General features: G+C 41.6%; 1 protein-coding gene across 1 annotated transcript in view; it reads right to left on the bottom strand.

Moving 5' to 3' along the window:
* Positions 1 to 15,306, bottom strand: part of LOC118443234 (uncharacterized) — a 103,351-nt gene that overhangs the window by 57,152 nt on the left and 30,893 nt on the right. Inside the window, exon 5 of the mRNA XM_035869878.2 lies at positions 14,206 to 14,264. Coding sequence (XP_035725771.2) covers positions 14,206 to 14,264 — 59 coding nt within the window. The remainder of the gene's footprint in view (positions 1 to 14,205; positions 14,265 to 15,306) is intronic.

Raw genomic sequence — 15,306 nt, 5'->3', positions numbered from 1 at the left:
AGAGGGAAAGAAGAGCGCGTTGAGATCTTTCCGGGCGAGAAGACGCGGGTGAACGAGTCCCTGAAGAGAGAGAGAGAGAGAGAGAGAGCACGAGAGAGAGAGAGAGAGCGAGAGAAAGAGAAAAAGAGAGAGAGAGAGAGAGAGAGAGTAGAGCCGAGAGCTCTTTGAAGAAGTGACACCTTTGTTTTCCCAGAGGGCGCTCGAACGAGCCGCGAAGGGTTAGTAGTCTCGAGGAAAATTGACGTTACGAGGAAATTACTCGGAAGCAGGAGACAAAACCCTCGTGCTCGGCGATGCGCATTCGCACGATACTCGCCCGCTATTAGACCGCGCATGCAAGTGCGTTGCCACGGACTCGTCAGTACGCTCGTTCGACCCGAAAATTCTTATCTCGTTATAAATCTTGAAAATACTCTCATTGAATGCTTCTGATCTTTGAAATATTATTCGAATAAAAAAACATTTTTCTATGTATTAAGGAGGAACTAGTCGAGTTCTTTCAGCATCTTCAGCTGGTATTTCCGGAAGTGTCATTGTCCCGGTCGAATCTCGATTGCGTTTTGAAAAGCTAATGTGAGGGAGCAACACGTTGCTGGGACGCGTGACTTTTTGCCCACGAGTCTGCTTTTTGTGGGCTAAACCATTGTGCGTTTGACTTCTTCCTCCTAAATGGACTGTCGCGTTGTCGGGATAAATATTTAACGGGGAGGAAGGTAGGAAGAGACTGTTATGTCGACATCCGTCAACATCCGTCAACATCGAGGAGGAGGTGGAGTAGACGAGAGACGCTCTTGTTCTTCCGGCGAGTGCAGGATGCTCTCGATCATATCTCACAAACGGGAGACTGCGTTTGTACGTACATAAATACACACACACACATACACACATATACACATACATATACATACACATACATACGTACATATATATATATATATACATACATACGTCTCATATACGGCCGATCCTTTACGAGATTCAAAATATATGCAGAGTCGCGACGCATGATCGCACACCGACAAAGAAGTTTCTCGAGATAAAGGGTCTTTTCGAGGAAAGAGATCGACTCGCCGATTCTGTTTTCGACCGCAAAACGATGAAAATACGAGCCCTGAAGAAACGAGCCCAAACCACTATTATTCACAATTTTCGTAAACGGATATACATAACGAGAAGGAGACAAGCAGATGATGAACCTTTTTCCTTGGGAATCCACGGATTATAACGAGCGTTCGGTTCGAACAACGTTTCGCGGTAGGCTCAAGTAATTCGAGACGTTTCTTCGTCTTCTTTTTGACCTCTTCCTAGTTTTCAGCTGCAGCTCGACATCACGAGTGTTCGCTTGCCAGTCATTCGTTTGGCAGATGCCGAAATCGATGCGCCCAGAGAGATAATGGGACTCACTACGACGGATAATGGATTATTTAATAGAAGAAACGACATAGAGTGGCCCAGATTTCTTTGGGTATTGTTTCCTTAGTTTTCTTTTTTCTTTTTTTTTTTTTCTTTTTTTTAAACCATCCTTTTCCCTCTTTCTCCTCTTTTATCACTTTTGAATTGATCTCTTAACAATCGTGTTATTTCTTTCATAATCTTTTTCTACTTTTTGTAAAAGATATTTCTTCATTGATTTATCGAAAGACGAACTGACGAAAGAAATAGATATATTCTGTAAATTATCTCTTTAATAATTAATTTCAATTTCTACTTAAATACATATTCAACGTCGGCCATTGTAGTGAAAAAGAAAACAAAAAAAAAAAAGAAAAGAAAAAAGAAGAGAAAGAAAAAAGAGATTATCCCTATCTTTGGGAAAAGAAACGTATTACAGCATGAAGAACTTTACATGATCATCGTCGTCGTATAAGGAGATTGTGTATTCGTTTGAGGGCTAAGTCGCGAAGAGAGAAAGAGAAAGAGAGAGAGAGAGAGAGAGAGAGAGAGAGAGAGAGAATCATAGTTATCCGATACATGAACACATCTGTAAATGTATACGTGTGAGTGTGTGTATCGAAGAGGTAGGCTCTGCACCCTCCGCTTGTCGTCGGTTATTTCTTTCTGTTTACCTCCCGTGAGCTCGCGATAGAAGATACAAGAGCAAGAAAGAAAGTGAGGGAGAAAGAGAGGGTGAGACATCGTCCTTCTCTTCTACCTTTGCTTCTTTTCTCGAGCGCTCGTTTTTTCCTCCCTTTGTCACGCAGCCACGGAAATTAAGAGACTTTTCTCGTCCACCCTTTTCGAAGTACACACATACACACACACACACACACATATACACATACGTAAGAGGAGAAGGAGAGTAGGTGGAAGAGATGCTGGAGACGAGCGTTGGCGTGCGCGAGCGCACGCATTACGAAGAGCTTGTACGTAAGTGTGTTGAGAAGGGGGATACAGAAGCTATTGTCCACGGACACCTGTGGACTTGTGAGCCACATACGATGCTCCGGCAGCCACTTACTTTCGAGTACAGAAAAAGCTCACTCTTTGTCACTCTCTTTGTCACTCTCTCTCTCTCTCTCTCTCTCTCTCTCTCTCTCTCTCTCTCTCTTATTCTCTCTTTCTCTCTTTCTCTCTCTATCTCTCTCTATTTCTCTATCTCTCTCTCTTTCGTGCTTTTCTTCGACTCTCGGGTGCATAGTCTATCTTTCTAGTCGTACTTTCTCTCTTCTATTCTTCCTTGAGACAAATCTCTTAGCTTCCTCTATTGTCGGATCACGAATTCTGTGCTTTTCTTAATAGGAATCCTTCTTTATCATTCAACATTCTATTTTTTTTTTTTTTTTTTATTTGCAGCATTAATCATTTTCGTTTTTGTGTTATCGCGAAGATCGAATTGTATTTTTTTTTTCACTCGCCATCGATATCTTTAGAATCAAGCCTTTTCTTAAAAAATCCAACGATAAAGATTATCCAAGTGGAATAATTCGATCCTCGTGGCTTTCAACGTTCTATAAAATTGAGTGCTCAAGAGTGTATTCATTCGTCGATGAATTATAATAATGAGGTATGAGATCGAACGAATGATATAAATCAAATTGAAGTTTATTCGTTTAAGAAACGTATATAAAATCAAAAAGAGGGAACTTTGTTATATATCCTATGAATCGGTTCCTGGTTATAATTCTATATAACAGCGAAAAACAATCATCTTTATCATCATCCAAACAAATTCTTATCAAAGATACAAGCGACTATATTTTTGTAGATGCGGCTACAATGACCATATCGTTTAAACGAACGCATCTCGCTGTTTCGACAAAGTACATATATCATACGTATACATACACAACGTATGCACTTGATTAAACGCCAACATCCAGTGCTTAATTATCCATAATATCCGTTGCAACCGGATATCATGGACCATCGAATTGGTAACGGTTTGAGAAAGAAAACGAACGAGAGAGGGAGAGAGATGGAAAACAAAAAAAAAATGGGAATAAAAAAAAAAACAAGAAAAAAAAATACAATGCCCCACAGACGCGTAAAAGTACGGCCGTGTACGCGCGCAATTCAATCGCTGGTGAGCACATCAATGTGTAGGTACGCCGTTGGCCGATAGGTAAAAACAAAAATCGAGCCCGCCGATATACGCGTTTTTTTTTTTATTATTTTTGTTTTCTTCTTTTTGTGAAATTATGGCTCTTGCCTCGGAGATTCGCACACTTTCATAAATCAATCGACGCTTCAACATTTATATATATAATACACATATGTATATATATATATATTTATATATACATATAAACATACATAAATGCGTATAATCATATACGCATGAGTGTAATATATATATATACATATATATGTTCTCATGGTTAATTATTTTTATTCACAGGCTTGTGCACAGAGAAACATTCAGTTCCATGCTCCATCGCGGTGATTCTCTCACTTAGGCGTAAAAAGTATGCGTTTGCGGGTTCGCGCACATAGCGCATCCCTCGCGGCCAAGTAGTGTTCGCAAGCGCATCTAACACATGTTCATATACGCGACTGTTTATACGTATGTACGCGTGTACGTGTGTCTCAAATGGTAGCTACGCCTCGTCAAATTTGCACATTTATTCGTTTAACTGGTCGCATAAAATCGAGCTTGAAACTTCCACTAGCGCTCGCACTAGCATGTTTTCCATCGCGTTTCTATGTCGTAATACACTCGCACACCCGCGCAAAAGAGAGAGAGGAGAGAAAGAGGAGAGAAAGAGAGAGAGAGTATATGAGAGAAAGAGAAAGAAAGAAAGACACTCATCCTTTATTCATGACCCTCCGAAGGGCTTGATGGAGGCCCGCAGCTTAGAAAACATACGCCGATGAATTTTTTGTTTTAATCTGCTCTCTTGTTTCTGTCATCGCGTGCTCGCGCGCGTACGAATGGCAAGGGCACAATTATTTTTTATGAAGCAGTTCGTTTGACGGACCACACTCGTTCCACAAGTCTCCAGCGATTTTTGTTTTTCCCTGCTCTCCACTCCCCTCTCACTCTCTTTCGTCGACCATTTTTTGTTTATTTTTTTCCTTCCATATCTGTCTCCCTCCCTCCTCTCTTTCTCTCTCTCTCTCTCTCTCTCTCTCTCTCTCTCTCTCTCTCACTCTTTTCGGAAAATTTGTGAACTCATAGTCGCTGTTTCCCCTACTTCTTTTTGTTTGTTATTTTTTTTTTTAATCGTGAACGACGCCGTCGACAGCACATCCTAGGCGCGAAACGTCGAGAGGGACCCTTTTTTACGTGAAAGTCGCGTTCAAAGGTGAACAACATTGGGCCATGTCCGAAGGGAAAAAAGCGACGGAGTGGCGATATCGAGATATTATTTAAGTACCTCTATCGCGTTGATTTGGGACAAGGGAATTATCTTTCGAACATTGAGTTTTTTTTTTCTTTTCCTTTATTTTACATCGTTTAGAAAAAACGGATCGAAGATCGATCTATTCCGGATTAACGGAGTTATTACGAGGATTTAAAGTATTTCGATGTTTCACGTAATTTTCGTTACGCGTTTCCATACGATAGGTATTTCGCTTTCACGACTATTGTTTTTTCCCGGACGTAGGTATCTCCACTTTATTGCCATAGGACAACGATCTTTCCTCGTGATGCGCGTATTGAAAATACGTCAGACAGCGAGAGATTAACCTTCCACAATTTTACGTCGAGTCAAAGCGAGAAACGAGAGAAAGATATATATATATATATATATATATATATATATATATATTTATATATATATATATAGATAGATAGAAACTATAGAGAAAATTTCTACGATTTAAACTCTCTTCTCGGTTACCATCGACCTTTGTGCTTCTATTTCTAATATCGCAAGAAATTATCGCTTTCATGTAAAGTGTCCCAGAAAATAATACATTATTTTTTTCTTTTCTTTTTTTTATTTTTTTTTTTTTTTGTTAAAGGAACGTCGAGATACGACAAGATGAAATTCGTGATGTAGCCAGATCAAGAGGAAGAGAAAGAGGGAGATGGAATAGTTGCTAATTAACGATTCAATCTTTCGCTATGTTCGCCAGCCGATAGTTTAATTGATTCCGAAATAGTTGTTCTCGCGAAATGCAAGAGTAAAATGATACTTGAAGACTAGCGTAACCCTCGTCAGGCATCTTGTGGTCACCGGCCACATTGAACGGATCCGACAAGAAATAAATTACGGCGAGGCTCTACGCCAACCTCCAAGAATGTCCACCCTTCTTCCTATCGTTCTTTCCCACTCCCAGTTTATCCGGACGAAACCGTTCGCGAAACAATCCCGAAGCAAATCGAACACGTCTTTCTCTCCGCCCCTCTTTCTTTCCCTCGCTTCCGTCGCTCTTTCGATTTGGGGATGAACCTAAGGACAAACTTCGATCCTCGTCGCTTTCGTCCTCGTTCTTTGTACCCACGAAATTCCAACCATCGAATACGAAGAAAAAGACCTCGAGAAATGTAATCCTTTCTCTTCGAATGGTATAGGGCTGTTATATCGATTTTAATCAAGTCACGTTAAGTGTCATCGAAATTTTTAACGAAGACGACAAATGTATCTACGCAGCTACATACACATAAGTAATAATTTTCTAACGATAAATTTTACTTTTTCTTTCTAGCGATAACAAAGAAAAAAAATTCTTATCTCTTAATGAAAATCATTTTTCTTATCTAATATTTTTCTAAAATGTCACGTGATTTTGTTGAAAAGAGATACACTATAGATACATTTCGAATAGGACGAAAGGTAGCTAGACGATCGGCGGTCTGTTTTTCTCTCCCTTCCTCTATTTCTCTCTCTCTCTCTCTCTCTCTCTCTCTTTCTTTCTATCTTTCTCTCAAAAGAGAAAAGGAGAGAGAAAGAAGGTATTTCCTCTGACCCAGGTAACAGGCGTGGCGTGATTCGGGCCAAGTTGCAGTTTCTCGCACGGGCTAAATCAGAGGGACTTTTCTCGGTTCAGTACGGTAGAAGCAATCGGGAAGTCGTGAAGAGCTCGCTCGCTCGAACGCTCGCGTGTGTATTTACTAGAAGGTGGAAATGTGAGTCAGGAACATGAGTCGAACGTATGTATCGCGGGAAAAGTATCGCTGTTTTGGCGGGGTTGAGTCGGTGGCGGGAAAGTTATCGCGTAACTACACGATACTTCGGACGTTCTCAGTCTGGAAAGCGTAGCTTACAGCTCCCGGGATCCTGAAAAGTAGTAGGTAGACATGCCTGGCCTCGCGCGTTGCGAGAGAGTAGCTTGTATCGTAGCTTTTCAAAGTGAGTTCTCTCCATCTCTGTCTCGCTTCTCTTACTCCTCCTCTTCTAGACTTCTTCCTCTTTCTCTCTGCTCGCTTCGGAGTACACACATAGTCCATCGGATGCATCGGGATGCATCGACGCTATCATAGCATGTTCATGAGATAGAGAGAGAGAGAGAGAGAGAGAGAAAGAGAGAGAGAGAGAGAAGGTAGAAGAGACCCAGGATTCTCGTCTAGGCAAGCTCGATCGCATCGACGGCCAACGTCGTTTAATAAATGCTTTCCTCTTCGGTACGCGAGAAAGCATCGAGCAGAGAGAGAGAGAGAGAGAGAGAGAGAGAGAGAGAAAGAGAGAGAGAGAGAAACTTACCTAATGAGGCAGAAAACGAAAGCTTCTATCGGCAGATAGATAGATAGATGGATAGATAGATAAATAGAAAAAGATGGATAACTGATAAAGAAATATAGATAAAAGTAGAATTAATTAAAAGGAAGTGTAAATAATTATCATAATTATTTACACTTCTTTCACATCAAGTTATCAAAGAAATTCTTGAGCATCTCTGTGAATGCATCGATCGATGAAGGAGCAAAAGGGAAAGAGAAAGAGAAAGACAGAAACGCACAGAACGCATCAACGGAGAAACGTCATTTTGTGCGAAAAACAGAAGGTTCATGGAAGTTGCTCGCAGTTCGCGGCTTTTAAGCTTGACATGGCCGTTGGAAAGAATCGGAAAAGCCGGTAACAGAGACGGACTGCAATAATTATCGGCGAATAGAAGGAGGAAAAAGGAGAGAGACGAAAGGAGGGTGGCAAGGACGAGGAAGAGAGGGAAGGAGGGAGAGTAGGAGAGATGGCGTCCCTCCGACCGCCACAGCACCAGCCGACGGAGAGGGTACGAGGGACGATGAAAAGTTTGACCGGACGCAGCGAGCACAATGCATCGCGGTCCACCCTCCTCGCCTTTCTCTCACCCCCTCAAACCCTCCCTCCAGCTAACCCAACAGCGGAGCGACCCACCCCACGATCTCCACCCGCATTGTACGACCAATCAATATTGTTTTATACCGCGAGTCGTGAGACGAGCCAGCCCGATGGCTTCGACCGCTCGATGCTCCGCTCGCTTGCAACCGCCGTTGCAGCAGCCGTTGCACTCTTTCCTTCCTTCCTTCCTTCCTCATCTCCGATCGCCTCCGGCTTAAATTCTTTCTTTTTCACTTCCTCCCCTTCACGGTCTCTCCTTCTTATTTCTCCTTACTCAAGAACCCGACACTTTTGATCATTTTTTCTTTTAGTTTTGTCCTCTTCCCACCTCTTCCTTTCCCCTTTCTCCCAACCCTCCGGCCAAATCTCTTTTTATTTCTCGCGTATTTTCTTATCAGCCTAACATCTCTCTTAAGTTTTATTAACGTATTATCTTATTCATAAATTTATAACATTTCGAATTATTTTTAGATCGCTTTAAAAATAAAATCGTATTAATTCCTTTCAGAATGACTACCAATAGAAAATGGTTGATAATTATTTCCACGAAGGAAATATCGAGGTCGTCCTTTAAGAAATCTAATGTCTCACCGACGTTTATTCATTATCCGACAGGAGATAGAACCAGAAAGAGAAGACGGAGAGGTAATAACTAACACCGAGTTTTCTGCGTCGACGCTCCCAGTTGAGAGGCAAGATTTTCTTTGCACGATGACAAGAGGACGCGCAAGAACGACGCACAATGTGCATCCGCTTGGTTCGCTCAACGAGGAGGAGGATGTCGACGACGGTAGTGGAGTAAGAGGAGAAAGAGGAGGAGGAGGAGATGGAGGAGAAGGAGGAGGAGAAAGAAGAGGAGAAGGAGGGGGAGGGGACAGTGACGAAGGAGAAAAGTGAGAGAGAGAGAGAGAGAGAGAGATAGAAAGAAAGAGAGGGAAGTTGGAGGGGGAGGATACGTTTCGCTCGCTCGATGACGCTGATTCAGGATTACTCTCCCTCTTTAATTATCCTGCCTCCTTCTCCCTTCGTCCTTCTCTTCAGCCCTCGTTTAGCAATCGTCGACGACGTCGACGTCATCGTCGTCTTCTTCTCTCTTTTCCACGAGAAAGAGAGAGAGAGAGAGAGAGAGAGAGAGAGAGAGAGAAAGAGAGAGAGAAGGAGGGAAAGATGGAGCATGGAACGGACAAACGGGGTCTTGCGGTGCAGTGCGATAACGAAATTATCTTCGAGAGCACGCTTCTTAGGCAGGAACCGGAAATATCGCTGGACGATAATGTCGATATCTCATAAGAACCGTCACATTCTCTGCGCCTATATTATTCTTCTCAGAGCTCGGACTCTCTTTTTTAGAGATCGTCAAGTCGGAACACATTCATCTCTTAGTCGTCACTCTGCCTCTACTATCTCTCTCTCTTTTTTTTTCTCCTCGAACATCATTAAACGACTAAGATAGTAAAGTTTTGTTTTTATGTATTTTTTTTTTCTTTTTGTTTTCTTTTTTCATTGTTCGAAAAGATCGATCTTTATGAAAGCAAGAAATTCATACATTTACAATGATCAGGTACTTTCATTAGATGTAGTAAATTCTTAATAATGATCAAGTTAATTTTTAATGAATCTGCAAAAAGAGCTGATACAACGACTGTCTCTGTTCCTCTTTCTTTTCCTTCCTCTCCCGTGTCGAGGGGCTGATCGAGTCTAGCAAACATGCACTCATGAGACACGCACGTCACGTAATTTCACGTACACATATATACGTACATACGTGTCTTTACGCATGTGTACTATTAATCTTGTGTATTTCTCTTCCTAGAGAGAGAGAGAGAGAGAGAGACGATAGATACATACGAGGTATTTGAATCTTTTTATGATATTCTGTAGTTTTAAGGAAGAACAATAATAATAATACGAAGCGAATTTTTTCAGCGTTATTCGCGAGGAAAGCTCTTTCAAAACAAAATAATAATAAAATTTTTATAACACTACTCAAGTTTTTATAGAACGATATGTTACTTTTAACATGTTTCATTATCCGCTCGAAAAAGTATTTGCATATTTCTTTCATATGTTTATTTCTATTTCTTTTGTTTAATTTTCATTTGTCGTAAAACGCAGCTTTTTATCCTTTCATGCCGAATTATCTTACCTATCTACTACCACACATCGTTGTTTTTTCGCGATTAGGAAAATGACTATCACTATACGATTTTCAAACGTCAATCGCAGACATAGAGAGAAAGTGAGTCCTACTTCGCGTTAATTATCGGTTGGATCGCGTGCAAAGCCGCATGGCAATTTCATTTGCTCCGTACAGTATTTATTTTCCTTTTGCGGAGAACGACCAAGGACGGTGGAAATCTATTCGCGACGGAAACGGTCTGCACTTTATACGTAAACAACCTCGCGAATGGACAACGTAGTATTGAAACGATTTGCACGCGAAGCAGTCTCAACTTTAACGATTAATATCTCTTTTTATCTTCGTTTCTTTCTTTTTTTTCTTAGAAAACGTAGCGATAGGAATCACTTACGTCCACCTACGCGACCGACGATTTGTCAAATTCTACCTGCATCCTCATACTGAAAAAGAAAATGAACGATATTGAACGACTCTACGACGAACTTTGTCCTTAATCCTTCGACCCTTTGAATGACGAAAAGAAAAAAAAAAGAAAAAGGGGGAAAGAGAGAGAGAGAGAGGGAGAGAGAGAAACGAAAAAATAAAAAGGAAGAAAAAACAAAAGAAAAACGAGAAAAAGACAATATCGCACGTCGACCGAACGACATTTCCCGTTTCGAAAGACTTCCGTCGTATGATTTATCGCATGGATCGCGTGCGAATCGTGTCGCAACGTACCGATGCTCAGCTTCAGCGAGTCCTTTATTTCTTTTTTATGTTTTTCTTTTTTCACTGACGGAGTGACTCCCTTGTATACGATTGGCCGTACCGGTGAATCGGTCGGGGCCCAATCACGTTAGGAGAGGCCCAGTCAGCGAACATCCAGCCCCATTTACTTAACTAATCTCATGGGTGAGGTACCTAGCATAGCATTATAAAATATGTCTATGTATGTATGCTTTATGTGCGCACGCAGCATAAAATGTAAGCGTAGGTGGAAAAAAAAGAAGGATCGTTCCGGAAGAACGTGCCGATGCGATCCATTGTCCTTCGCCATTCTCCTCTTGCTCGCCGGCCATTCGATCTCTCTCTCTCTCTCTCTCTCTCTCTCTTTCCTCTTTTATTCGCCTCGATTCGCCTCGTCTCGCATTCGACAAAAGCTGGTCACGCGTTCGCGCACTTATGCGTCTCTTTTCGCGCGAGACTTACGTATCTCTCTTTTCGAAATCGTGACATAAGCGGCGCACCCGCTTATAAGTTCGATCAAAATTATTTGTTCCTTTTCTACGAAGATATACGATTGAATTAATTAATTAGGGACAATTGATGAAAAATCAATATTACATATGCATATTATATTATTATCTTTATATAGTTTGTAAAATAAATGACTTATGAGATCTTTTAAAACTAATCAAGTACTTGATACTTTTCTAACGTTATTTTTCTTATATAGTTAAACGATATAATCTCTATATAAGAGTAAACGTTTCTATCACGATCGAATAAAAAGAACAAGATCTAAGAACAATTGTTTAGCTATTAGATTTAAGAACATTTAGAAAAATCATGACGAATTATACGTCAGCTCAGACCACAGCTAATAATATATTCAACGTTACTAATTGACTGACATCGATTAAGGACTTGCAAAGTGTTGGGGAAAATTAATTAGCGTCGCGACGGCTGTACGATATCTCGGTACGATATACAAAACGGAAGGATCGTTGAACGACGAAATGAAAAAAATATATACTTACAGTTTGTTCGTCTTTTTGAATGAGATCCGGATGACCCTTGGGAACTAACAAATGAAAATGATTTTTTTTTTCTCTCGCTCATTACCAAATGACAAAATTGCTTTCCGATTGTTTTTTTTTTTTTTCAATTTTTTTTTGCCATTTATTAATTTACCTACAGCATTTTACTCCAAATAAATTAACGTTGATAAAAATCAAAAATTAGCCAATTAACAGAATAATTACCCGAACTTCTCACGTTTCGACGAAGAAGAGGTTTTGTAAATTGGGCTATTGAAATTGTCCGAAAATAGGGCGGACACAAATCCAGTCTAATCGAAGTGCCTTAACGAGAGTTTGAGAAATGTTACACCGTTTCTGATGGGGTTAATCACGCTTGAACTGGCACCATCTTAAACATATGTCGATATGGAACTTGAAGGAACGAACATTAGTTGCGCGGAACGTCGCGTTTGCGTTCAGTAATTTCACAGGCGATAAGGTTTGCTCTTTGGAACCTTATCGCCATTATCATTGGCTCTCGATCGATTTCCTTATCAGCGATACTCGGGAGCTTCCCATCGCGGTGAGAAAGAAAACGAAAGAGTATAAAAGATATCAAGAGTGTTTCGTGTCAAGATAAAGTGCGATCGTTATTACGAGGCGAGAGAAAGAGGGGGTGAGAAAGATCTGGAGCGTGCGCGCGGTAGAGAGAGGGAGAAAGAGAGAGAGAGAGAGAGAGATATTCGTAATGTTGAAGAACCCTCAACCACCCAAAGGAAGGAATAATCAGGAGAGAGTGTGCTGGTGCGATCAGCAAAAGGCGCGAAAACTTGCGGAGAATAAATTAAATAAGAAAAGGAGTAAGTCTGTAGTCGAAATACCGAAAGGAATACGGAAGGACGTCCTCGAGAGAGAGAGAGAGAGAGAGAGAGAGAGAGAGAGAGAGAGAGAGAGAGTAGGCGACTCTCGCACCGGCTCGAGAGAAAAGTCTCACCATTATCGATGCACAAAGCTTCGCGATCCTTTGATGTCGACTATTACGGGACCGTCGATTGGTGTTGAAAGAGCGAAATTCGGCACCCTCCGAGAGTGACCACCCACGCTCGTTGCCTCGCCTCTTGTTCGAGGAGAAGGGGAAAGAAGACGAGGAGGAGTAACGTTTGCTCGTAAAGGGAAAAAAAAGAAAAAAAATATACACTTACCGCGTCGTTTCGTTCTCTCAGCAGGTGATCACGATGGAACAGAAGAAGAAGAAGATGAAGAAGAAGAGGTTAGAAGAGGGTTGGGAAAAAAGAAGGAGAAGACGATGGTGGTAGTAGCGGCATCGTTGGTAGTGGTGATGGTAGTGGTGGTGGTAGAACTCGCTCGCGACGCAGCTCAGCGGAAAACAATTAAGGGAAGGGGAGGAAAGGGCTGCCTTGTATGATAATGCGTTGTAACCTCCGCCACGGGAGAAGCGATACGGTAAAGGAAGAGGAGCCGGCGCGTTCTGCGGAGGAGGTGGAGATGGATGGAGTTGGAGGAAGAGGCGACGGTGATACCAGCTCGGATGGAGACGACTGGGTGTAGAGGGACGAAGAGAGCGACGTTGAGAAGAGAGAGTAGAGAAAGAGAAAGAGAGGAAGGGATCCCGGTGGTTCTTACTTTGCATTCCTTTGTGTGTCCTCCTGAGCCCTCCATCTACCCTCCTACAACCCAACCCTCCTCCTCCCTCTTCAAGCTTGAACTAACGCCCGAGGTTTTAATGCACTTGTCTACTCCAGATGCGTTCATAAAGATATATATGCCGTCTGTTCGAGCGGAGAGGCCAAGAGAAACGAGAGTCTTCGAAATGGTAGAGAGAGAGAGAGAGAGAGAGAGAGAGAGAGAGAGAGAAGAAGAACGACGAGCAAGTCGGTGCTACGTAACGATATGAAATGCATTTTAAATTCTAAGCATTCACCCCTTCCTCCTTCTATTCGTCCTCCTACGTCTCATCCACATTCCAACTCCTCTTACTCTACACGGTATAGCCGAGTCGAAAGACCTCGGCTCTTTGCCCGAGCAATCCTATAGGGAGGACGGCGTACAAAAGTTTTAAAAAGAAGACGAAAGAAGAGGGATGGAATCAAAGTGCGATGTTACGCGGTCACTTAGTTTTTTGTCTATGAGATCGTCGACTCTTTTCCCACACCCTTTCTCGCACTCTTCTTATCTCTTTTTTTTTTTTGCGGACGCACGTAGGAAATGTATTCGCCTCAAAGGAACGCCTAACGAAGCGTAAAGGTATAGATATGCAACTTGACCTGATCTTTTGATCATGCTTGCCGTCTTATGTGTTTTCTCTTACTTGTTAGTACGTTTTATACGTGTATGTACGTGCATGCAGAATAGATGGTAAAAAAAAGAAGTAGATATCAGTGAACTACTTCTTTCTCTCGTTTCTTCCTTCCTAAGTTTTCTTATGTAAAGATATTTTTTAAATTATCCATTTGATATATATTTGAAAGAAATTCATACTTATAAATTTTATCAGAGAAATTAAAATAAGTGCGTACCTTTTGATCGATCGAATCGATCGTATTAATCGCATAATCATAGAAATGCAATTATTATCATCGCGTTAAAATCTCGAAAGTTAGAATTTTTCTCGACTTACCTTCCGTGTTCTGATATCCGAGCACCAACCAGCCCACGGTTACGGCGTCATTCGTCAATCTATAACACAAATTTCGCATTGGTGAACGGGCCCCCTGTTAATATCTATTAGAATTCTAATTCTTTCGAAGTGACCTAACCCATGGCTATACGTTCGATTATTCGTAATATCGTTGTGCATGCTAACGAAGCGCGATCAAGCCGAGATAAGATACGGATAATGTTGCGATATCAATTACGACCTTTTTCATGAGAGCATTGAATCACTGTACGATTTCGCCGAATCGACGATATGCATGTTCCTTTCTAAACATAAATGATTAAAGTTCGCCGATAAATAGGACGTAGTAATGGCTCATTATAGGTATAACAAACTCTTTTCTATCTATCTAATACGATTTCTTGATGACGACTTTTCGTTTAACGTGTCGAGACCGCGATTCTAAGCGTACTCGCGTACGCTTACGATCAATTCGAATGAAATAAAAGTGGAGGCTCTTTATTAAGCAGATAAGCGTGATGTTAATGCGAAACAACTCCGCGCCCTTTTCAAGGGAAAAGAAGAAGGAAAAAAAAAGGAAGAAGAAAAAGGGGTGGGGGTAAAAAAGTTGGCGACGTAATAGAAGGACTATTAAAGTCACTCGCAGGTATAAAGGATTGAATAAAGCGACGGAGTGAAACGTCGTAGCATCACGTGTGTGACGCGCACAATGCCGAGAATGTAGCGTGGAAGGTCTGAGAGTATGCGCAACGAGTCGACGTCGATTCGCATAAGATACACACGTGTGAGACACCAGCGAGAGAACTGACGTGTGTCGTGCGTACGAAAGGGAGAGAGAAAGAGATAGACGTGGAAAGAGAAAAAGACTCCCTTTCATGCGAAGAGAAGAAAGCGGGCGCGAGATTCGCGCTTCATTCACCTCGAAGTCTGTGGAGGCGAGCGTTGAGGAAGGAGAAAAGAAGAGGAAAGGTGGAACGGGCTGCCCTGACGAAAAGAAGGGACGCGGCTTAAAAAAAAAGACATCTTCGAGATGTAATTAGCATGTCTTCTTCGCACAGTGTTCCTGACAATGCGTGCCTTAATTAGTATACATTTCTCTGT

Source organism: Vespa mandarinia, chromosome 9 (assembly GCF_050613455.1).
Source record: "Vespa mandarinia isolate Hongniang chromosome 9, ASM5061345v1, whole genome shotgun sequence".
Taxonomy (NCBI): Eukaryota; Metazoa; Arthropoda; class Insecta; order Hymenoptera; family Vespidae; genus Vespa; species Vespa mandarinia.
This window is presented reverse-complemented; position numbering and strand designations above follow the sequence as displayed.